This window comes from Pituophis catenifer, unplaced genomic scaffold (genome assembly GCF_029215685.1).
Source record: "Pituophis catenifer annectens isolate HBS135680 unplaced genomic scaffold, rPitCat1.0.hap2 SCAF_1, whole genome shotgun sequence".
In the NCBI taxonomy this organism is placed as follows: Eukaryota; Metazoa; Chordata; class Lepidosauria; order Squamata; family Colubridae; genus Pituophis; species Pituophis catenifer.
In genome coordinates, this window is record NW_027256881.1 from 102094555 (window position 1) to 102119457 (window position 24903).

Consider the following 24903-nt stretch of genomic DNA (forward strand, 5'->3'; position numbering starts at 1 on the left):
TTTTTTTTTTTTTTTGCAACAGTTTCAAACACAAAGCCAGCAATTCAAATACAGAGATCTGGACCTTGCTATATTTCTTCTGCTATTTGTGTTTCAATTTCTGGAAAAAGAGATGCTGAAAGGAAGCAGAGCTGCTGTGTTACAGCCCAATAACATCTCTAATGGCATAGAAGTCCTACAAAAATCAAGATTAAGAGAAAGAGGATAAAGACAAAAAAGAAGCAGGTAGACAGAACAACATGGACAAGTTTTTCCTCTAACATGGAAAAGACAGAAAATCTAAATAACATTTACTTGGAAGTAATACAAAATGAAACTGATTTCGGAATAACAGAGTTGGTTTCAGATGAACAATGAGAACATACACAAAAAGTCACCTCTTGGACACAACCATTCCAGTGGAATAAAACAATTGGAAAATACATTTAATTGACTCAAAAGAAACTGAGGAGAAGCAGGGGAAAGCAAACAGTGGGAAGCAAACAGTGGGAAAGAAGACCAAGGAATGAGAAAAAAGATGGAGGTCAACATTGCATTTCAGAACAGTACATAATCAAGAGTTAATAGTCAAGAGTTATTGTGCCTAGACTGCTGAGGGAGGGAGCTTAAGTGATGGTTATCACTGACTTCAATTGAAAATAAAAACAAAAAAATGCAAGAAAAAAAGATATGTTATATTTGTTAATGCTATGACACCATATGTCTTCTTTCAAAACTCTGATGCCAAGATTCATATATAATCAAATAGTTAAAGCCAAGAAATAATTAAAAGCCAGATTCTCTGGAACACCTGGACTGACAAAGCATATGATTGCTTGGATGCTATCTACTGCTGCACAGTTAAATTATTTTTTTTACCAAAGGAACTAACAAGAAAACACCTTTTATTCAGTTTGTATCAGCAAATAAATAAAAGTATAGTGCTAAAATGCTTTTCTGTGTGGTTGTTCATTTTCACAGCCCAAACCACATTTTACAATAATTTTATGATTTGCATGATTTAATTGTATATTTTATTGAATTTTAGTGCATAAAAATACTTTTGGGAAGTATTTTTGGGAAGTAAAAGACTAATCATATACATTTTTCTCATATATGATAGTGGAAAGAAGTCTGATGAGATTAAAGTCTTTAAAAAGCAATGAAAATTGCTTAATGCATTGTAAGCCGCCCTGAGTCTCCGGAGAAGGGTGGCATATACAACAAATTTAAGAATTTTTTTTTTTCATTTTCATACATGCCCTATTTAAAATTCATTTTATTGTAGCATCATCGTACAGATAACATAACTCTTGCATGAAAGATAATTGGTTCTATTTCTGAAATGCAATTTTTCACCACATTTTTATATACAGCTTTTTTTCTGTCAGAAAATGGGGGGATGATACCAGACAAATGTGGATGGAAATGCAAGAGAAATTGAGTCTCTTATTTTTAAAAACTAATTATTTTAAAATTTTTAAGTAGAAGCATTTCTATTTTTTTCTGTTTTCTTCCTTGCCACGTTGATTGAAACATGGAAGATTAATCTGGAGCCATATAATAAATGAAAAATGTATGCCTGTCATGTGATAGTATACTTTCATTAAACCTTTTTGGATATTACAAATGGATGCCAATATGACAATAAATGCACACTAGCCTGTATACATCAATTTCCAACATTATTTAATTATCTTGTAGATTCTTATATATTCTATATAAGGATTCTCAAACTATTGTGAATATTCCTTATCAAGATTTATAGGTTCTTATATGATGTCTCATGGTAGTTTATCAGAGGACCTAAAAATACTTATACATCTTTCTTTTCTATGTAATTATTCTCCAAAGTAACTTTTAAATCTCCAAATGCCTTGTACAGTGAAAGGAATGACTAAGCAATCCGTCAGTTTAACAGAATCTACTTGAAGCATGATTAAATTTGGATTCCACCTATTTCTTTTGTCTTTTTCAGTGAGCAGCTAGTTTTAAGCTTTTCAGTTGTTAGAAGAATATTTCAATGAATTTGCCAATTAATGGCAACAGATAAAATAATCTAGAATGACATCTATTTAAGTTAAATTACTTATTTAGAATCTGAAAAGTAATCAATTTAGGTGCATAAAATCAGCTCTGAATATCATACAACAAATCTGTCATTCATCTCAGGACTGTTTTTTAAAAAAACCAAAGGTGCAGATGAATTCAAAATTTTCAGTACTAGCTTTGACATGTCATCAGATCATTCAAGTGAACTTTAAATTGTAAGATTTTTGAATCATGATTCTTACGTTCTTGTCGTTTATAACATTATATAATATCAAGTTTCCATGTCAACACAATCCATTTAGTATAAAAGAACCATTTTAAAAGTTCATAGTACTTCTCTGAAGTAGGTGAAGATTTATGATTGGAACATACTGTACTTCTCTATGGTTTTTAAAAATCTACATATTCACATTGCTAAGTGAATTGTTTTAATTGATATTTAGTTTGTTACATTCTTAGCAATCCTATAATATGGTGTATTGCAATCACTATTCCTAAAATGTCCAGTCTTTGGCTGGAAATTCCGAGAGTTACTAAATGAAATTTTGGAGGATGTACATTTGGTAGAGGGAAGATTTTTAATTTTCCCCCATTTGTAATTTACCATACAACATAATAATATTAATAAAATTTAAGAATATGGAAGGCAAATAAAAGGAAATAATTCGAATTATATTAATGGTCACAGTGAAACAAAACATTCTGTCAGAATTTTTTTAATGAAATTTACACTGAAGAAAGAGAGCAAGCAATCATGTAGTTTTGTATCAAACTGAAGTTTCTCACAACTGTCATGTTCATCAGGCCAGAGATAACAAAAATGTAACCTAATATCTACTATTATGAAACAGCAAACAACATCAGTTTTCAACCTTATTAAAACAGAGCAGCAATTGGTATTACTGATGTAACAGAGAGTGATTGAGTTTCTTTCCATCATTATTAAGCAAATATGTGGCTCTGTCAAAGAGCAAATCTTCAAGAAAATCTGTGTGATGAGGTAATTTTATTACTCATTCATAGTGCCTTGTATTTGCTGTACTTAAAATAGACACTTGTACCCAGTGGCTTTTTATTACTGGAAGGAGGGTGGAGAGAAGGAATCACATACACGCTGGTCTTTTTTTCTTACTCCTAGCAAATGGAAGCAATTCAATCCAACATGGGTTGAAACTTGAGTAGGTCACTGTATACCGTGATAGAATTCCCTAATCCCTGAGCCAAATTTCCCGAGGGGGCCCTCCTACTAGTCCTTCACTTTCCAAGCTGACTTTTCCATTCCTTCAGCCCTCTCCTCTCCTCTCTCCCTCCCCTTCATCTCTTCATCTCCCTCTACCTTACAGCCTTGATATCCGATCTGCTGCTAGGATTCAGGTTTCAGTTTTTACAGCTTAGGCTGTCTATTGCTATATACATTCCTTTCTTTCTGCTCTGTCGTGATTACTTAGCAGAGCTTATTTTACACAAGTCCACATGAAAGCAGTTCAGATGAAGGGAAGCAGTCAAGCTGCTTGAACAGTTCAGATGTGCACCTACACAAGGACACATTGTGTTCATCAGAAGATGTTGTCGCATTCATTTCATACAATATGACTAATTTGTTAAGTTACTCTTTAACTTAAGTGAAGAGGAAAAAATCATTTTCATATACCTTTCTTTCAGTAAGTGAAGAATTATTGAAAGAAAGACAAGCAAATATCCAATGTACCTAGAAGAAAACAAGATGCAAACCTGCTCAGAACTTTAGTTATAAAAACACAGAATAAGAGTTAATAAGACAACTAACTCTATGATGTGGCCAAAGCTGCCTGAAAGCTTCTGCTGTTATTCACATTTCAACCGCGCAATCTATAAAAGCTGTTCCCAAAACTATATATCAGATCCACAGCCTTGGGTTAAATTTCTCATATAAATGAAACTCTGATAAATTTATTTCTCTTATTTCTTTTCTTCCATTATCAGAAGCTTAGGGGAAAGGGAGGTTTACTTGCATTAAGATTAGCACTAATGCTTAATAGATTTTCATAAAAAGAAAAAAAAAATCTTGTGTAATTTTCCTCCTTTCACACACAGTGTTGTTTTTGTTTCTTCCTCACCATTTCAGACAAACATCTGTTCTACTGCAGAAGAACAACTATCTCCCAAACCACCAAGTGTGCCTGCAGCCAAAGTAAACAAAACAAACCCAGAGGATCCAGCATAGTCAGCCTTTATATATCCAGCCGGGATAGCATTTCATATGTTTTGATTAAAATTAGCTAATTTGTAATGCTAGAACCTATGAAACTTAAAAACTGCAGATCGAATGAAGCACTGTCTTAAACGGACAGAGCATAATGGGACAGAGTTCCATGCCCAGTGTCCCCCTTCCTCTCTACCCTTACCAAAATAAAAATGCAAACAAGGTCTGACTAAGCAATTACCGTTAAATTCAAGTGTACACAAAGCTTCCTCTAAGATAGAAAGTCTACATACAAAGAGGCATATGTATATATGCCTAGAAACTGGATAAATGTTATAGATATGCAAGGGACTTTGTTCTTACATATACACCACCACCTTTGTTCAAATATCCATCTGCTGTTGGACAAACCTTCAATACACCACAGAAAGAAACAATACAAATAACAGAGAACTCTTTTAATTGAGTTTAAAAAATTAAACAAGAAACAGAGCATCCTCTTCCAAATTGATTTGCTAAGCTCAATAAGTAAAATGGTCTTGTTGATCCCTTTGGGTTGCTAGCCTTGGACCACATAGGCAAAGATTCCATGGTGATGAATATTCAATTTCACACACACAGCCTTTTTCATCATTATATACCAACAATGTATATTGAGGATTTCAATATATAACCTGTTAACAGAATGATTATGAATGCTCCATTTCACTAAATGTAACTTGAGTGAATGGATTTTATCCTACCTCAAAACTATACTATTTTATTATTTGAAGCAAGGCAACTTCACTTCAGCCCCATAGGTGAGGTTTAGGGGAAAGATAAGTGAGAAACATAAAAAATTAATGCTAATATTAATTTTTATAATCGTACTATCAGACAATAATTTCATCTTCACCCAGGTGAATATTGTTTATTTATTTATTGGGCAACTTCTCAGATATTAGCCTCTGGAGTGCCAGCCCACAGAATTACCTCTGGAGCACAGCTGGATCGGCACTATTTCTTGCCAGGATGCTGGTTTTACCTCCTCCATACACAATCACTCCAAACAAATATAGATGATATACAGAATGTACACACAGAGATCATACATATTCATGCACCCTTCTAGGACAGCTTTCAATTCAACACTCCGCTTCTTTGATTAACTGTGAAGTGGAGCACAGAAAACAGACGCCAAAGTAAAAGGCAGAAGGAAAAGACAAGAGATCCTGTGTCTAAGCCCAAGAATGATGTACCGTTCAGACCATAACATTTCACTTTGACAATTTAATTACACAGTTGCAGCTGGCTACTGGAAAGGGGGAGAGGGTGCTTAAATGACTTGCCTTTCTTTTCTAACTTTTAACAGCTTCTAGATTATCTGGCTAGGATGGGCACTTCAGAAGGGAACTGAACCCCTTTGGAGAAAATATTATAAATAATAGTGGTTATAGCCATCAATGTATCAGATCCCCTAAGGGATCTGGCTTTCTCGCCTGTGAACTGTGCAGTTAGGAGGAGGAGTTCAGGCACCTTTCGTCAACCCCATCCGAGGGTTTTTTTCCCCCCTCTCATCACAACAAAACAAGAGGTCTTTTATTTATAACATCTTCTCCCATGGGGGGAGGGGAGACCGTAGTACGGGGGTGGGGGTGTCTGCAACAAGCTTCCCTCCTCTCCGCCGCTACCCCTCTTCCCTTTTTCTTCCCTTTTCGCATCCGATAAGAGTGACAATAAAGAAGGAGCGCAGAGACGTACCTTCATCTCTTCATTGATTTCCCTTTTCACGGGATGAGCCGGCTTCCTGCTTCTTTTATTTTCTGGAGGTCTCCCTTCTTTCTCCATTTCTGCCATTTTTTATTTTATTTTTTATTTTTTTGTTTGGTGTGCGTGCGTGTATGTGTGCGCGCGCCCCCGCGCGCGTGTAATGTGTGCGTGTATCTACTTTGGTGGAGATGAAATGGCTGCTGGTATTATTTGGGAAAAGCTTTCGGGGGGAAGGTTGTGGAGAGGAAGGAGGGGAGGACGGGGGCGGCTTTTAGCGCTGGGCGAAAGCGTCAACGGGTGTCAAAGGAGAAAGCGGCTCTGGGAGGGTTGGGGATGCGGGCGGGCCGGACCGTGGGTTGCCCTGGCGAGTCAGCCATCTTCTGTCTCCCTGTCTGTCTGCAGGACCGAGCGCGAGAGACGGGGCTCTGTGCGTGCATGGGGAGGGGGCGGCGAGGGAGAAGGAGGGGAGTCGGGAGGGAGGGAGAGAAAGAGAAAGAAAGAAGCCAGTCCAGTTCCTTCCAAAGAACGGGCGTGCGCGGGGGTGGGGAGGGGGGGGGAGAAGCAGGACCTCCCCCTGCCCAGGCATTGGGCGGGGCTTCCAATATCATCAAACCCTCCGCCTCTTTTTCTTCTGCTGTTAGTTAGGTTCAGAAGCGGGGAGGGGGCTTTTTATACTTAATTATCATCTCTCTCTGTCTCTCCTCCCCCACCCTCGGAGGGACTGTCGTCCCTTGTGGAAAACACAACAAGGAACTCCTCAGCTCCTTGCTTCTCCCTTCCAAACCCCCCCCCAATCTCTTTTTTTGTTGTTGTTGGTCACTGATGGTCACCACATACGGTCCTCGGCGACACGCTCTTGCCCGCCACCCCTTCGAAACGCGCAATGACCGGACGAAACGGTGCGGATCCTTTTATTACAACGCCCTGTATTACAAAGGCGCACTTGGCGGACCGCGCGCGGCTGGCCTCCAAGCGTGCGGTGTGTGGGTGAGGGGAAGAGAGAGAAAGAGATAATTGGAAGGAAGGTTGCCGAAGTGGCCCACGGTAGTGGCAGCGGGGCTGAAGAAACCTAAGAAATTGTGACGAGGAATTGTGTGTGTGTGTGTGTGAGAGAGAGAGAGAAAGAGAGCGCAAGAGAGAAATAGCGCGCCCTGGAACCCGCAGCCTGAGGATGGAGGATGCTGAGTGCTCGAGAGTGGCTGGCTGACGGCCCGCTAGCCAGCCCAGCTTCGCAATTCCACCTTTAGGAGAAAGAGGGAGGGAGGGAAGGAAAAGGCGCAAATCGAGGCTGCTCTCCACGCCTGTCTGCCCACGGCGCTGGAAAGGGAACGTATCTACAGTCGCGTTGAAACCTCTCCAGCTGAGGCGGAGCTTCACGTTTTCGTGGGTGGGCGGCAGTTTGGAGGGAGCTGGGCCGCTGAAACGAACGGCGCTAGTATTCGACGAGCAAAGACATTACACCGACGGAGGGTTTTGCTTTGTTTTGATTTTGGCGGGAGGATCGTCTTCAGTCCCGCACAACTAGTCCTCAAGGAAAGCTTCGCTTAATGCGTGGCATCAGGCTTTTGTCCCAACATATTAGGTTCCATCTATGCCAGTAATCAGCTCTCTCTCCCCCTCTCTTCCACCCCCCCCCCTCTGTGTTAAAGTTCGTCTCCACGACCATATTCTGAATTAGTGAAAAGACTCAAAATGTATCCCATAGCCGAATGTTATTTTTCAACATTAGAGTCTGGAAACTAAACACTACCTATCTTTCCCAAACCTTTCATTCAGTTCTACAAGGCTGGCTGCCCTTAGAGATCGGGAGTCCGAAACGCCATCGCCCCAGTTAGACTCGTGTATTAGCACCGATTCTCTCATTCTTCCCCTGTTCTGTTCGACAACTGACTCGAACTAAGTCCCCTCTGTGAAGGTTTTTGTTTCGGAGAGACTTGACTTACTTCACCACCTCTGTGGAGAGAAAAAAATTGTATGATAGACGATACTTGGTACTAAATGTTGGATTAACGGTACACAGGGAAGCAGAATGCACTGATTATATTCGGTCGTACACACCTACTCTTTAATAGCTCATAATTATCTGATGCCATACAATATGGAGGTGTCCATTTTCCATGAGTGAAAATCATAATTACGAAAAGACTTCTCATTAGATCTGAAATACATGCACAATACCCAAAGAGAAAATTTACCCAAAATGTGCAAAAAAAAGCTCTCCTTCAAAAAAAAACTCCAATCTGTCAAAATTCATTTTGGTTCCAATTCTTGAACTGCATTTTATTTATTACAGTTGGCTCATTGACACTAATGGGCCCTGATTATAGGAAAAACAGTATTCTAAGGCAGAATTCAAAAAATCTTTTAATCCAGATTCACATTAAATTCTGGATTTATTCTGAAATTGATTTAGTTAAGAACTGAGATTTGCTGTAAAGCTCTTTTTAGAGTCTATAAAGCTCTTTTAGAAAAAAAAATTCCCAGACAATTTTCAATATTTCCAGATTTGAAGAATATTGCTGCCTGGGATACAGTATATAGAGATATGCATATATGCATATATGCATATATAATGATACAGTCTTTCAATAATCACAGGAATACAAAATTGTAATGCATTTATCTCTTCTGCAATATTGATGCAATATTCATTTTAAAAACATTTTACCATTATTATTGTATATATACTGTAGAACAGAGGTTCCTAAACCATTTGTCATCACATCTCCTTTTAGTATAATCTTAATGTACATATCTCCCTGAAAAATCCAAAAATGAACACAAATGAACAATGAAAACAATACAATGAAACTTTGGGGAAGAAGGATTTATTGTAACAATGTACAGTTCAACAAAGGGTTCTTTATACTTCCCATGGAGTCTGTCTGCACTTCCCAAGGGGACACACATCACAATTTGGGAAATCTTGCTGTAGAGGTGTGATTTGGAATTAAAGTCCGAGATTGCCAACCATTTCCTCTCTACACTTCCTAGCCTATGCTTATGATGTAGCAGTACAACATCTTGCTAAGAGGTGCTGTCTTCCCATTGTGCTCTTGGTTGGCTAACAAACTGTTGTATTGCCATTCTTCCTAGGGGAAGTATATTCTAAGGGCACTGATTGATAATTAGCTAATAGCATCTATTTCCTCACTTAAAATACAGGCATCTCTCTCCCTGCCAGGTATCTTACCAATGACTGAATAATAATAATAATAATAATAATAATAATAATAATAATAATAATAATAATTTTATTTCTATACTGCCCTTCTCCCGGAGGACTCAGGACGGTGTACAGCCTATTAAAAGCACAAAAACAACCATCAATTAAAAATAATTAAAATTATTAAATAGTTTCGGCTCAAATTTAAAACCCCCAAAATTTAAAACACCTAATTTAAAATCATTACATTGATAGCCCGGCCTGGCGGAACAGCAGGGTCTTGAGGACACAGCGAAATACACGGAGATCGGAGATCTTACGCATTTCCGGGGACAGTTCATTCCACAGGGCAGGGGCTCCCACAGAGAAGGCCCTCCCCCTGGGTGTCGCCAGCTGATATAACTTGGCCGATGGCACCCTGAGGAGACCCTCTCTGTGAGAGCAGACTGGCCGGTGGGAGGCTATTGGTTAGACTTTGTAAACCACCTTTCTTCCACCTGAAGAAAGGTGGAAAGTGCAACAAATTACACAACAAGCCTTCAACTGTATGTCAGTTATATGTTTGGGCCATCCTACTGTATTAGCCGGACTGGAACAAGTTTAGGAAAAATGTCTCGAAGGTGCTTTTTCAAAAGGCAACAGGACTGTTTTTGTCAGAAAAAGAAGTTGAAGACATTTTGCTTCTCATCCAAGAAGCTTCACTGGTTCTGGTAGGATGCAGGGGAGGAGGTTGGAAGGATCATATTTCTTTGCAGTCATCTGGTCACTAGCACTCTCCCTGAGAGCTCTTGAGGCCACTTGGGGGTTTATCAGTGCCCTTAGGGTCACCTGTATCAGAGTGCACATGGGGTGGAATCTTCTTGGAACTGCTGAAAGGACTGACTTATAGATAGGGTCCACCTTCCAGATAGAAAGGACCATTGATCTGAAAGAGGGATAAAAGAGGCCATTTACATTGAACAGCCATCTCTCAACAGCAGGGGAGGGATAAGACATCACTTATCTCCTTATAGCAGTCCTTTCACAAGTTCCAAGAAGATTCCATCCCCATTTGCACTCTGATATAGGTAACCCTGAGGGCACAGGTGGCCTCAAGAGCTCTCAGGGAGAGTGCTAATGACCAGATGACTGCAAAGAAATATGATTCCCCCTCCCCAATTCTTTCAGAACAAATTCATCGTTCGCCCCCCCCCCCATCCTGCCAGAACTGATGAAACTTTTGGATGAGAAGTGAAATGTCTTCTTCAGGAAAAAAAATAGTCCAGTTGCCTTTTGAAAAAGCATCTTTGAGACAGCTGTGACCTGGATGACTGAGAATCTCCACAGACATTTGAGAAAAAAATGAAGTCACAATACAAGTCAAATGCTGAAGATTAGAATACTTGAAATGACACCATGCAAAACAGTTTGAGCAAAGGGGAGATTGGATTTACAAGGATATTCCAATGTCTGTATAAAGTACAAGTGATGATAGGACCCAAATCATGGCTACTGCCACCTACTCAAATAGAGGCAGAGCAGAGATTTTTTTAAAAAAAAATCTGACTCAAGTCCCTTTCTCACGGTATGAAACACATGATTATTTTCCCATTATAAAGATGGAAACTGAGACTAGATAATTATACAATAAATGTACATGGGAAATAGCATTTATGCATGGTGCGTAATCATAGCTGATCCCTTCACTAGTCAATATAGCCATTGACACCTTTACCTTTTGGTTATTAAATCCCAGATTTGGTTAATGGTACTGTACTCACTGGTATTTATGTTTTCTCATCATCAGTATATCATTATGGAAAAGTGGTAAATAATAGTAAAATGTATAGTAAAATAATAAAATTAAAAATAGTAAAATGCCAGTCAGTAAACATCTCAGCCAAAGAATCTCTAAGACCCACACAAATAGGCAAGACACCAGAATATAAACTGACAGTAAACAGCACTCCTTACTAGCAACTGATGATGTTGCCTAATTAGGATAATGAAACATCTGCAAGAAAACAAGCTAGTTCAGAGAGCACCAAGGACCCATCATTTCAATCCTGAGCTACAAATATTATCCTTTAATAGTAAAATGTATGTCTGTAAAATTTACAGTACCAGTATCTATGTTCTTTATTTAATAGAAAGCCAGAAAATTCCTATTGTACAAGGCAAGCATTTCACTTGTACTTGTACCCTGCAGTGGTGGGTTTCAAAATTTTTTACTACTGGTTCGGTGGGTGTGGCTTGGTGGGCGTGGCAGGGGAAGGTTACTGCAAAATCCCCATTTCCTCCCAATCAGCTGGGACTTGGGAGGCAAAGAATAAATGGGGGCGGGGCCAGTCAGAATTTTTACTACTGGTTCTCCAAACTACTCAAAATTTCCACCACCAGTTCTCCAGAACTGGTCAGAACCTGCTGAAACCCACCTCTGCACCCTTGTGATTGTTGCCACCAGCCAGTAACAGATTGTGAAACTATTATATTTGTACATCTGGTAATCTTGACTAAAGCTTCATCCATGAAGGATTTCTAATCGTGGAAGCTAAATCAAGAAGAAAAAGCCTCCTTGCCTTCTTGTCATGAGCAGATCAATGTGTAAACTGTCACTAAGCCACCAGTGGAAGTTAGCAATATTTGAAATGTTAGTTGTTGTAAATTGTTCAAGAAAGAGGTCTACAAGGAATGAATAAATAAAAATAACAGTGCTATAAATATAACATTGTATCAATTCATTATTCTTCCTCCCCCCCACCCTGCACAGTGTGTTGATATTTGAGTTGGTAGGATTTAACTATTGCCAAGCAAACTCACAGATTTATATTTTTAAGTATTGATTTGTTCCAGGGGTGAAATGCTCCCAGTTTGGACCGGATTGCCTGATCTGGTAGCGATGGTGGCGGGTGGTTCGGAGAACCGGTAGCAAAAATCCCTGCAGCCCCACCCTCATGCCCAGCTGAGCCACGTGATCATCAGAGGCTTTTTAAAAAAAACTTTTAAAAGCATTTTTTCTACAACCTCTTCGGTGGAAAAAATGCTTTTAAAAGTTTTTTTAAAAAAAGTTGGCCACGCCCACCCAGTCACATTAACCCCCACCAAGCCATGCCTACAGAACCAGTAGTAACAAATTTTACATTTCCCCACTGGTTTGTTCTGAGCTCATAGTTGTGCTCAAGGTTTATTAAAATCAGTGGATATTTTGCAGTTGGGTTTAATGGTGTGTGAATTGAATGTTAAACATTAACTTTCTTTGTTTTAGAAAAAGATTTGCTTCATCAAAAAGCAATATATTCAAATCTATAAAAGCTTCATCCTTTAACTGTAGCTTTGCATACACAAATACAACCGTGGGTGCGTTAAGCTCTTAAATAATAATAATAACAAATTGAATTATAAAGTAGTTGGTACTCTCTGAGCTTGATTATTTGCTTGCAGATATTTCATCTGTCTCTTTCATTGCCTCTATTTGTTCTTGCTTTGAGTTGTCTTGCAGAATCTGCAGGAATTGTCCCTGGAATCTCTGTTTCAATGAAATCCATCTCTTGAAGCAACCATTCAAGACTTCTTCAAACGGCATTTCTTGGCATCTGCTAGCCATGTTGATCAGTTAAAGGTTAATGGTCTATGACTGGGAATGTGCCATCATATGGTTTTATTTTTTTATGTACAAATAGAAACCAGCAGGGCATTTTTGCAGGAATCCCATGAAGGCAACTAGTTCACAGTACAAGATGATGGATAGCCGAAGAGGTTGTAGAAAAAATGCTTTTAAAAGTTTTAAAAAAAAAAGTTGGCCACGCCCACCCAGTCACATTAACCCCCACCAAGCCACGCCTACAGAGCTGGTCATAACAAATTTTACATTTCACTACTGGTTTGTTCTGAGTTTATAGTTGTGCTCAACGTTTATTAAAATCAGTGGATATTTTGCAGTTGGGTTTAATGGTGTGTGAATTGAATGTTAAACATTTACTTTCTTTGTTTTAGAAAAAGATTTGCTTCATCAAAAAGCAATATATTCAAATCTATAGAAGCTTCATCCTTTAACTGTAGCTTTGCATATACTTTTCACTAGTTAAAATATTTTCTCAATGAAATGTTATAGTTGGTATATCTAGAGATGTCAGTTAAATAAATTGTAGCTAACATTTTATATACATCTCACAATCAATTTGCAAATTCATTGATGTATTCTTAGCAATGAGAATTCTGGTACTTTAAATCCACACACCTGGAGTGTAGTCAGATTGGGGAAGGCTGTTTCAGATTATGGGCTCCTATGTCATATTATGCAAGCTTTGAGGGAAGCAAAGCATTCATCCTGGGGGAGGCAAAAGAAAAAATTGCTTCTTTAGATTTAAAGAGGTCCTTCCCATGCTCATTTCTGTTAGTATTTGTGTTGTGCTGATGATTAAATCTCATGGCCAATCGGAGATTGTTGATTCATTGGGGGAATAATTTTTAACTGATTTATCTCAGTTAAATTTTTAATCAGTCAATTAGTTAATGAAATGTAATGTTCCTGGTATATCACAACATAGGAAAGGATACAGAGATAATGTCGCTTGTCCACTTGAGACATGAATTTGAATACTCCTTTTAAAGTTTCTGTTAGATTAATTTGTAAAATGTAGCAAACTTTCAAGGCAACAATAGCAGACTGAGCTATGAATCTGCTCTTTGCAGAGCTGACAAACATGGCCAAAATAGAAACCAGTGAATTTGTACTTACAGAAATCTAAAATAAGGCCACACTATATGCAACAACACATTTGGGATTTTTTATATATGCTATTGGATATTGTTTAATATAACACCTTTTTTCACATATTTGACAACTTTTCAGCCTTCCACCCTTCCAAGGTCGGTAAAATGAGGACCCAAATTGTTGGGGGCAACATGCTGACTGCAAACTGCTTAGAGAGGACTGTAAAGCACTGTGAAGTGGTAGATAAGTCTAAGTGGTATTGCTATTGCTAATAATATCACATTGCAAAGATACACTTGATAAACATAACTCTATTAAATCATCCCTGCATGGAATGGTAGAAGCATTGCAACATAGTGCCCCAATCACCAGTCAAAGCAGGAGAATATTGTGCTCAATGGCATTAAAAGCTGCTAAAAACTCAAGCAGGATCAATAGAGATACACTTCCTCTGTCTCTTGAAATGAATTTATTTGACAAGATGACAAAGGGAGAATATGTTTGCTGGCCTAAACCCAAGCTGGAAAGGGTCAAAATAGCTGGTATTCTTTCTTTCAAGAATGTTTGCAGCTGCACAAACATTCATACACTCAGGCACATGGTCCCAAACTGGAAAAGATTGTTAGCTTAAAGCTTAGGATATGGGGAAAGCTTCTTCAAGAATTTTTTAGGAAAAAATTGCCTTCTGTTGTAGATGAGTAGTTTCACAATTATTTAATGTAGACTAGAATTAATATAAATTCTTATTTTTCTTAAAATCTAATATAGAAACATGTAATTTTCTAAATGTAGCCTTTGATATTCGTAGATATCCCGTGTTCGCATAATGCTAGACAAGGTCAAAAATCCAAATTTAGTTCACCCATACAGCAGGCAAGGAGAACTGAAGGCAATCAGATTCGTGTTTTAGTGTGTTCTAGATTTCTAGCAACTAGTGTTTGTTTCTGTGGTTCAGCATTTTGTGAAGACCCAATCATGTCACAATATGTTGTGTGAACCATGCCATTGTGATAAGCTATTTTATATCTTGCTTATGGAAGTAGAGGTTATTTGGTGAATGCAGGAATTGAACTTAATTAACCTTTCATGATTCAAGCACTTTGGCTTGCTGGCTTGCTGACAATGATCTTTTATCTCCTGGAGTTTCAGGAGCTTCTTTGAAAATTTGGCTCTTTATTCATTCTTTTTCCAAACAGTATTCTCTTTTACCTCTTTCATTTGGGCTAACAGAAAGTTCCCTTGACCTTGGGAATAAAAATCTGTGGCAAATGAGAGATCCAATGGGTTCTTGATAGGCCCCTCCCACAACTTCAAGGAAGGAGGAAGGAATTAGTGGGATCAGCTACACTGACCTTAATACCAATAGGGGGGAAAAAGTTGAGGTAGTGGAAGTATAGGAATCTTGTCAGAGAATGACCATGTGATCCTAGAATTCACCCATACAGCAGGCAAGGAGAACTGAAGGCAATCAGATTCGTGTTTTAGTGTGTTCTAGATTTCTAGCAACTAGTGTTTGTTTCTGCTTGTTAAGCTTTCTTTCCTATTGCTGCGTTGCATGCCAGATTTCCTTTCCCATCCTTTAATTCATAGACTCTCTAAACAACTACACATTTGGTATCTTAACACTTGGAACATCTTTAAAATATTTTGTGATCTCTGTGTACTTTTCATTAGTTGATATATAGATTCAGGCTGCATTATCTTTATGTTAAAGTTCCAGGGAGCTCTCATGTTTCTCACAGATTCTCCTCTTTCTTCTTTTGCCCTAATCTCTGCATTTCTTGGCTATTTCTATAAAATGAGCCAGCTGTAGATTCAGTACACAAACATTTTTTTTGCTGGATAGTTTCTCTGCTCTGAAAGCAGGAGGCTACTATGCTTGACCTCCTTCAGCACTTAGGCAGTCTTGACAGAGATTGTGCCCACACTCTGCAATAGTTATTTATTGGAGCATTATAGGAAAATAGGGCAAGAAATTTGACCACAGAGAATCTGGATACGACTCCCAATAATCATGGCTGCCTCAAGACTAGTGGAGTAGGTAAATTTTTATTGTTTTAGTGACTTGATATCTCCCTTTCTGGAATGAGTCACTCTTTCAAAACATTGGTATGGAAAACTGAAGCAAGTTGAGAAATCGCCTCCTCTTTTGTTTTTAAATGAAAAGAATAGGCCTAATTATTGGCTCTTTTAGGGAAAAAAATTCTTTCATGTAAAAGTTGGACCTATTCAAGCTTTTGTTATCTTATTCCATCTCCAGGTTAATTGGAAAGGCCATGAATGGTATGGAGCATCTGCTTCCATAAAAGCTCCCCCCACTCTACCCCCCTCCCACTCTGCCAGCCTTGTGTTTGAGTAGCATTTTTTGCCAAAATAGGCAACATCTCACTTCCCCCCTCCAGATTGACAAAATGTATTTGACAAAAAACATGCAGAAATTTCTCATTGGGGAAATGTTGTTTCTAATAAGGAGTACAATATGTTCGATCAAATCATGTTATGTACATGGTGGGAAAAGAATTAATAGATGTTTTGCTTTGAGTATTACAGCATCTGTACTGTCATTGCAGTTTTAAGGAAGAAACAAGATGCTATATACCAAGGAAAAATGATGATCACAATGGGCAAGCTACAGATCCATGGCAATCTACTGACCTCAATAATGAATAGAAAGAATTAATCTTCTTGACTCAAGTCACTTTTAGTAAATGTTCAGTTTCAACCTAAGTAAAGAACATTAAATAAAAATTAAAATTAAGAATGGAAAAGAAGTTCTCCAGAAATGAAATAGCTAAACTAAGAGTCACAGAAAGTAGACATGTAGAAAACAGTAAGATTGGGGGTTTGTTTTTTAGGAGATGGATGAAATATTTGTTGTTGGATAATCACTAGGAAGAAAAGGGTATCATATATTTTTTTCAGAGCTGAGTGGATAAAATCTCTATGTTAGTAAAGGTCTAAGAAAGAGTCAGTGTTGCATTCAAAGACTAAATTTAAATTTCAGTCTTTGTCAGAATTGCTGACATAAGTTAAAACCTCATATAATATATGAGAGCTGGTGGCTTTTCTTAATTGAGAAGTTGTCAATGAAATCAGATTTCATCAAGAAAGCAAATAGTACTGGTAGTCTTCAATTTATGACTGGTCATTTAAGTGACCAGTCAAAGTTAAGAAGGACCCCTGAAAAGGTATTTATGACCAGTTCTGAAGTTTGATGGCTGCCCCAACCCCCCCATGGTCACATGACAGCATTTTGGACACTCAGCAACCATCTACACAGCTATCTGCAACATCCCATGGTTACATGTGCAATTTACAGTGTTTTTGCTGAAAATCTACATTTATTTTTGGTTTTTGGCAAAAGCGTCCCATAGTTAAGTGGCAAAAATGCCGTTTAACAGCCATGGCATTCACTTAATCACCGCTGCAAAATAAGGTTATAGAATCTGACTGGTCATGGGAGATGATCCACTTTATGATCATCATGACTTACGACTGTAATAGGCAGGTTCCATTATGGTTACAAGTCTAGGATTACCTTCAAGGAAATAATACCTTAACCATCACTTAGGAGAGGTTCAGAATTGTTCTGAACAATGCTCAATGCAATGGCTGCCAGGTTCTTGCACTTCATTCCATCAGTACATTGTCACTATTTGTGATGATGTATGATAATATGCAGCAATATTAAGGAAGCCCATTTGGATATTTTGTTTATATAGTTTTTACAACCATTTAAACAACAAAGCTAAGTCTCAACCCATCTAAATGCTATATGGGAGATACAATATTTAGAGTCTCTAGTTGGAAGTATTGTGGCCAAAACCAGGCTCACCTAAAGCACCCAAATCACTTTGTAGATAAAACATAATTTTATTGGCATACAATCAATAAATGGTGTACCTGAGTTTCCAGAAAAACTGAGCAGCTCTGATCAAAACCAGAATGAGAAGGAAAGACAGACTTTTCTGAGGTCAGGAACAGTGGTGACATTCAATTTTTCCCCCCTACTAGTTCTGTGGATGTGGCTTGGTGGGGGGTCCTGTGACTGAGTAGGCATGGCCAATTCAATGTCACTCATGCCCACTCAGTCACATGACCCCCCACCAAGCCACGCCCACAGAACCCGGTAGGAAAAAATGTGTGTATGAGCATGAGAAGGGCTCATAGTGAATGCTGTGGCAGAGAGAATCCAAACTTTTCTGCCTCCATTCACAGCGGAGCTGCTGCTCCTTTTATGGTCCACCCCCTGGCCCCCTCCCTCCCAGGGGTCAAAGTACCTTAAAGGGACAGGCTGCAGCAGCTATGGTGTGAATGGAGGGACAAAACTTTGGATTCTCTCTGCTGCAGCATTTAACATTGAATTCTGTGGCAGAGAGAAGCCAAATTTCTCTCCCTCCATTCACAGTAGAGCTGCTGCAGCCTGTCCCTTTAACATAGTCCCCGGGAGGGAGGGGGCCATAGGGGACCATAAAGGGAACAGCAACTCCGCTGAGAATGGAGGTTGAAAAGTCTCACCCTATAAGGCAGGGGTGGGTGGGCGGGTCGAGCGGCTGGAAGGGGCAAACCGGAAGGGGTGGGCGGGTCGAGCGGCTGGAAGGGGCAAGCCGGAAGGGGTGAGCGATAACTGGCCGGGCATGGGCGGGGCCAACCAGGGGTGGTTTTTACTGGTTCGGTGAACTGATTCAAATCATCCCTACCGGTTCACCCGAGGCAGTCCGAGCCGGTCGAATTTAACCCCCAGTCAGGAAATCATCCCCCTGAAAACCACCAACTGGTCCCATATGTAAAACAGTTCTGGAATTCATCCTTATTTATTTACTCCTATTGTGCGAAATCATCCAGTATATTGTATAATGTACCACAGCAAGAAAGAGAAAAAAAAGAGAGAAATAAGAATGACTGGTGCTCTTTTCCATTGTCCTGCCCTGCTGAGTAAGATTTTGACTGTCATACTGCCCAGGATTTTAAAACACTCCAACAGGATTGCCTGAAAAAAACTATTGTGACCAAGTCCCACTGAGTTCAGTGGGAATTATTTTGAAGTACACAGGGATTAGATTGTAGGCCATATTTCACAATGTGCAAAAATTATGTGTGGTGGATCAATCTTTGAATCATTAAAGAAGTTGCTCCTTATTCCAGGCTACTATGGGGGCTTCAGGTTCCCCATTGTCTTCACAGGCATGTGTATACTAGATTCTGAAATTAATAGCTTCAGCCTCTAGTAGCTACTAGCTTCTGAAGAAGCAGTGTGAGCCTTGCAAAGTAAATAGCAGCTGTAGTTTTTAAAGGAATATGTTTTGTACACACTCTCCCCTGCATGGTGAAACACTTCTTTCTTAAGTATTTCCAGAGATCTTTATACCGCACTGTAAGTGGTAAAAAGGAAACAATCACATATTTATGTTTTCTAGCTCTAATTTACAATTCATATATTTAAATAAAGAGGCACTTGTTTGTAAAAGTTATAATCCTCAAGAATTCATGCAGCAACAATAACCATATAAGGTTCTAATTCTTTATGCCTCTAGTGATTTTATCCCTAACCCCTATAATGAATAAAAAAACCAGGATAAACTGAAAATTCCTATATCTTTAAATTAAACTACTGATTCCCTCTTTCAATTTATTTTATTACAAAATGTTCCACCCTACAGACTATGTACATTTCCAGTAAGGAGACCAATAATTTATAGGTATCTTATTTAAATTGGGATGATATATCCTTTTCTTATATAGGACATAAAGAAACTTTATAAACAGAGGCTATTCTGGCATACAAAGTGCTCTTGCCAGAATTTCACATAGCACTCCCCACTTTTTAATGTTCAAAACTGATAAAATATAATTACAGAACAAAAAAAAATGTGCTGACCTGCTAGGTTATGGTTATAGGTTCAGTCACTAGTTTTGGTGGCTGAACCTTTGTCATTTTTTTAAAATTTACAATTGGTACCCCTTCCAGCACCTGGAGTATCTTCATGCAGTGCACAATTTGCATATTGGGTGTGGCACAGTGGTGGAATTCAATTTTTTTTACTACTGGTTCTGTGGGCGTGGCTTGGTGGGCGTGGCATTGCATGGCTTGGTGGGCATGGCTTGGTGGGCGTGGCAGAGGAAGGGTACTGTAAAATCTCCATTCCCTCTCCACTCCAGGGGAAAGTTACTGCAAAATCCCCATTTCCTGGGATTCGGGAGACAGAGAATAGATGGGGGCGGGGCCAGTCAGAGGTGGTATTTACCGATTCTCCGAACTACACAAAATTTCTGCTACCGGTTCTCCAGAACTGGTCAGAACCTGCTGAATATCACCTCTGGTGTGGCAGCCCCGTTTATAACATTTATACTCCAAATTTTCCAAGATCCCCATCAGACTACCGTATTTTCTCATTAGTGATAGGATGTGTCATTCACATGGGCAGGACAAAGACTTTATGAACCTATCCCCCCTTTTTTTCTTAAATGAAAAGCCCATCTAACTTGATCTACTTAAAAAGAGTAGAATTTGATCTCACTGTCCACAAGCTTCTACTGGGTGACTGAATAAAGGAGAGTAGCTTTCTTCCTTCATCTGATTAGAGATAGTAGATTCATACATTGCACATTTAATTAAGAAACATTAACCTAAGTACATGGGTCAATCCAGAACCCAAAGGGTAAGCAATCTAATGATGAAGTATTACCAGTAGGTTACCAACATTCAAGGCAATATAAAAGCCAGAAACAGTTTTAGAATCACAAAAACCTTCTCAATAATCCTCTTTCACTCTTAGCCTTTTGTCATTTTGAAGGAAGATTTGTAAATATTCTGTCTAGAGTTCTTATGTAAAAGTTGAAGTATCTATACTTCCCCTTGTTATGACATATGATCATGATCATAATCATAATCATAAGTTTATTTGTCAAGCATATATAAGATAACAGCTAAAAGTATCAACATAATTTGAATACATGAAAAGAGTAAGTAAAAAGGAATATTAGGACAGGGACGGTAGGCACGCTGGTGCACTTATGCACGCCCCTTACAGACCTCTTAGGAATGGGGTGAAGTCAACAGTAGACAGTTTAAGGTTAAAGTTTTGGGGGTTTGCGGAGGAAACTACAGTAGTGCATTCCACTCTGTTGCTGAAGTCATATTTTCTGCAATTGACTTTAGAACGGTTTACCTTGAGTTTGTATCTATTATTTGCTTGTGTATTGTTGTGGTTGAAGTTGAAGTAGTCATTGACAGGAAGGACATTATGGCAGATAATTTTATGTACTATGCTTAGGTCAGACTGAAGTTGGCGTAGTTCTAAATTGTCTAAGCTCAAAATTTGGAGTCTGGTGGCATAAGTAATTTATTACGGTTAGAGGAATGGAGCACTCTTCTCGTAAAATCCAGAAAACCTCTGAATTAATCTAGACAGTTGCTTCAGAGCTAGGCACTAGTCATTAAGTAAGAAAAGTCGGCCAGCATAAAATGTGCTACCCCAATTCTTGAACCTTATTTTGCCTCAGTACAGTAATTAAGCCAGAGACTGGTGCCGTCCTTACTTTCTTGACATGGGACAAGTTAAGGAAAGCAATTATTGGAATCCCTCCAGTTTTGTTTCCTCTCTTACCAAGCATGGCCTATTAGTCATGGGTGGGTTTCAAAACCTGTTGCTACCAGTTTTCTTGTGGGCATGTGTGTGTGTTCACATGTGATGCTTCTGCGCATGCGCAGAAACATCTGGGTGAGTGGGCGGAGCCTCCCACTGCCGCTGCTACGGGTTCGTCCGATTCGGGGCAACCCACCACTGCTATTAGTGGAAGAAACATCACCACTACACTCTTTAATCCAGTGTGCAACAGTATGGATGGAATGGAAGTTACCCATCAAATTGTCTGTAATTTATAATAGATGCAAAGGTATTCCATGTCTGTGATCTATCAGTTGAGCCATTTCTAAACAGGGGTCTAGTGCTCTTCTGACTGGGAGTTAAACCCATATCTGAAAATAGTCAGACAGCATAAAGGCATGGAGGAGATAACATCATGAAGTGAATAGGATAGGGATAGGGAAAGTTAAGTGCCTCAAGGAAATGTTGGGGCCAGCAGGGAGTCCACTGTCTCTTTGACCAGCAATACCCAGAATTAATCTGTGGATAGCCAAAAAAACTGGAATGAAGACATTTAACAACCACAATTGGAACTGGCAACGCAGTCATTAAGTAAAGCTTAAGCAAAACTGTGACTCTGCTTATGATCTTATTTGCTTCCTCTGCTTTATGGACCTGTGAAAATTATAAATGTGAGGAATGGCTGCAAAGTTGCTTTTGCATCACCATCATAACTGTGAATTACTGCTGTAGAAGGCAGTCACTAAACAAGGACTACTTGTAAATTAAAAAATAAAAACTTTTTGTTGGAAGAAGCAGCATAAAATCTGTATTTTATCAGTGTATTTATCACTGTATTTATCAGTGGGGACAAAACCAGCAATAAAGAACTGGTCTTGGCTCTCTTTCCTGGTTTAAAGTTACCTTCTTTCCCCCCCACCAAGTTTTTTATTTTTATTATTTTTTTACAAACATATCAATGGGTGAACAGTGTGGCACCCGAGTGTCTTACATTTTAGTACAAATAACATAATATTTATCATATTTACTATGTTTGACAAGCTTATATCATTCTGGCAATAGTACACAGATTTATGTTAAGTTATAATCTTTCATAATCTTTCCTTATTTAATTATTCAATATTTCAATATATTATTTTTATGCCAATCACCATATTCTGAGTGTCATTCCTTTTACTACAAATAAAGTATTATTAATCATATTTATTTCATTTAGCAAGCTTATATGATTCTAATAATACACATATTTATGTTAAGTTATAATCTTCCATCATTTAATTATTCAATATTTCAATGTTATTTTTATGCCAATCACCATATTATTCAAGCATACTTGATAATACCATCATTCAAATTGTGATTTACCTCTTATTACTTCACCTTATAATATAAAAATGTATATTCTATTAATACCCCCTTCTAGTTTGCATTCCTATTCTAACTTTCAATTATGCCACTATTATATTTAAAAATATTCCCTTTCTATCCATCATCTCTTGCCCGTTTTAAAGCTTTAATTGTTTTTTTTTTTAAGCTTGCCTTCCATATTCCTCTCTTGGATCTTTGTCTCTATCTTGACCAATTTTAAACATTTCTCCCTTCTCTGCCCTATTACATTGTCTAATTTTCAAAATATCTACTAGGTATATGTAAAATAAACACATTCAATACTGAGTTTTTTGTACATAGAGCAGGGGTCTGCAACCTTAAACACTCGAAGAGCCATTTGGACCCAGTTTCCCACAGAAAACACCAGGAGCCACAAAACCCTTCCCATGCCTGACTATTTCTTGAGAGGCTGCAAAACTAGCATATGTAGTTGAATTAAACATTCTGTTTTCTTCTAAAACTTCTCTTTTCTTGGATTTATCCATGATTGGCCTACTGGGGTTTGAAAAGCTCAATAAATTGCATGCTGACGGATGTCGCACATTGGCTGTTGTGATGCATATTTTGAGTGATAGGGAGCCGCAGCAGAGGGGTGAAAGAGCCACATGCAGCTCCAGAGCCACAGGTTGCTGACCCCTGACATAGAGGAACGTAGGTGTACTCGGGGAACTAATTCTATTTACCACTGAGTCTCTTGTGAGTTAATAATCTGGTGAATTTATCTAGGCTAGAAGGTTGTCATTAAATGTATTAATTTACAATTTATAGTACGTTCAGCATAAATCTGGAGATCTGGTATAGTATGAGAACATGGAAGCAAAAATGAGTTATTGGGACAAGCTGTCCCACAGGGGAATGCGAGAATGAGTCCACTGTCTGTAATCCTTTGAGGATTAGCATTTTTTAAAAGTCTAATCTCTAAATTGTGTTTGATAAATATGTGACTAAACAAATTGATCGTTCATTTCAATCCCTATATTCTAATACCATGCCAAATACATTCCTGCAGCCAAAGCCCTCAGTATTTTATTGAAATGCATAGAGACTTCTAAGGCTGTTTATTTCTTTGAAAAAACCATTCATTGGTTCTGACCTGATTCCATTCTTGATATAGATGAATTCACAAGCTTCTGCACTAACACAATGGAAAGTATGTAATAAAGACTGTTCAATGCAATAATAAGCACTGTAATTAACTGAGACAATGGTTTTAATGATTAAATAAGGGTCAGTTTAACACTGCTACCTAAGTTCTATTGCTAACTGTAATCATTGTTGGCCACTTGCATATCTATTTAGCCAAAACATTCTACTTTGTAAAATATTTAGTTATAAGCATTAGTTTTCAGAGAGTAGTTTTAATGCAAGAAACCTTCCCACCCCTCCATCAGCAATCAAGAAGCAAATTATTTCTGTGTTCTGTATTTTCTGGAACAGGTAATTATAACACAAAATAAGGAACAGACACAGGTTAAATATTAGTGTAATTGTACTGTGCATAGTACATGGGTTGGGAAACAAATACAGTGTAGATTTGCTTTTTAATGTGTTATTTTGTAAACATATTTCAGTCTTGCTACAGTTGGCGGATTTTAAGTTTGAAATGAATTGCAACTCTGTGATAAGTATAAAGTTACCTCATATTATTAGAAAGCTCTACATTTCATCAGTATATTTTTTCTCAATCAATTTTCCCTATATTTGTGTAAATGCTGTCTTTTTAAATTGAACTTCTATAATATCTAAACATAAAATATAAAACTCTTTCCTCAGTATTTCATTTTGGAGTAATTTCACAAACTCTCTTTTCTTTCTCTTACTCTTTTGCTTCTTAAGATATTTAGAATTAATATTCTGGTCCACATGCCAAAAATGAGCCAATAACCAACTTATTTCTATTTTTGTGGCATAAGTGTTATGTAAGCATGTTATGTAAATTCCATGCTTGTTGCTTAGGTATATGTAAAATAAATACATTATCTGTGTGAATGTCAATACTGATTTTTTTGTACATATAGCAAAGTAGGTGTACTCAGGGAACTAATTCTATTTACCACTGAGACTCTTGTGAGTTAATAATCTGGTG

General features: G+C 38.2%; 1 protein-coding gene across 1 annotated transcript in view; it reads right to left on the reverse strand.

Moving 5' to 3' along the window:
* Positions 1-6231, reverse strand: part of SOBP (sine oculis binding protein homolog) — a 138530-nt gene extending 132299 nt beyond the window's left edge. The window contains exon 1 of the mRNA XM_070953601.1: positions 5954-6231. Within this exon, the coding sequence (XP_070809702.1) occupies positions 5954-6049 (96 nt within the window). The 5' untranslated portion in view covers positions 6050-6231. The remainder of the gene's footprint in view (positions 1-5953) is intronic.
* Positions 6232-24903: the final 18672 nt, after the last annotated feature.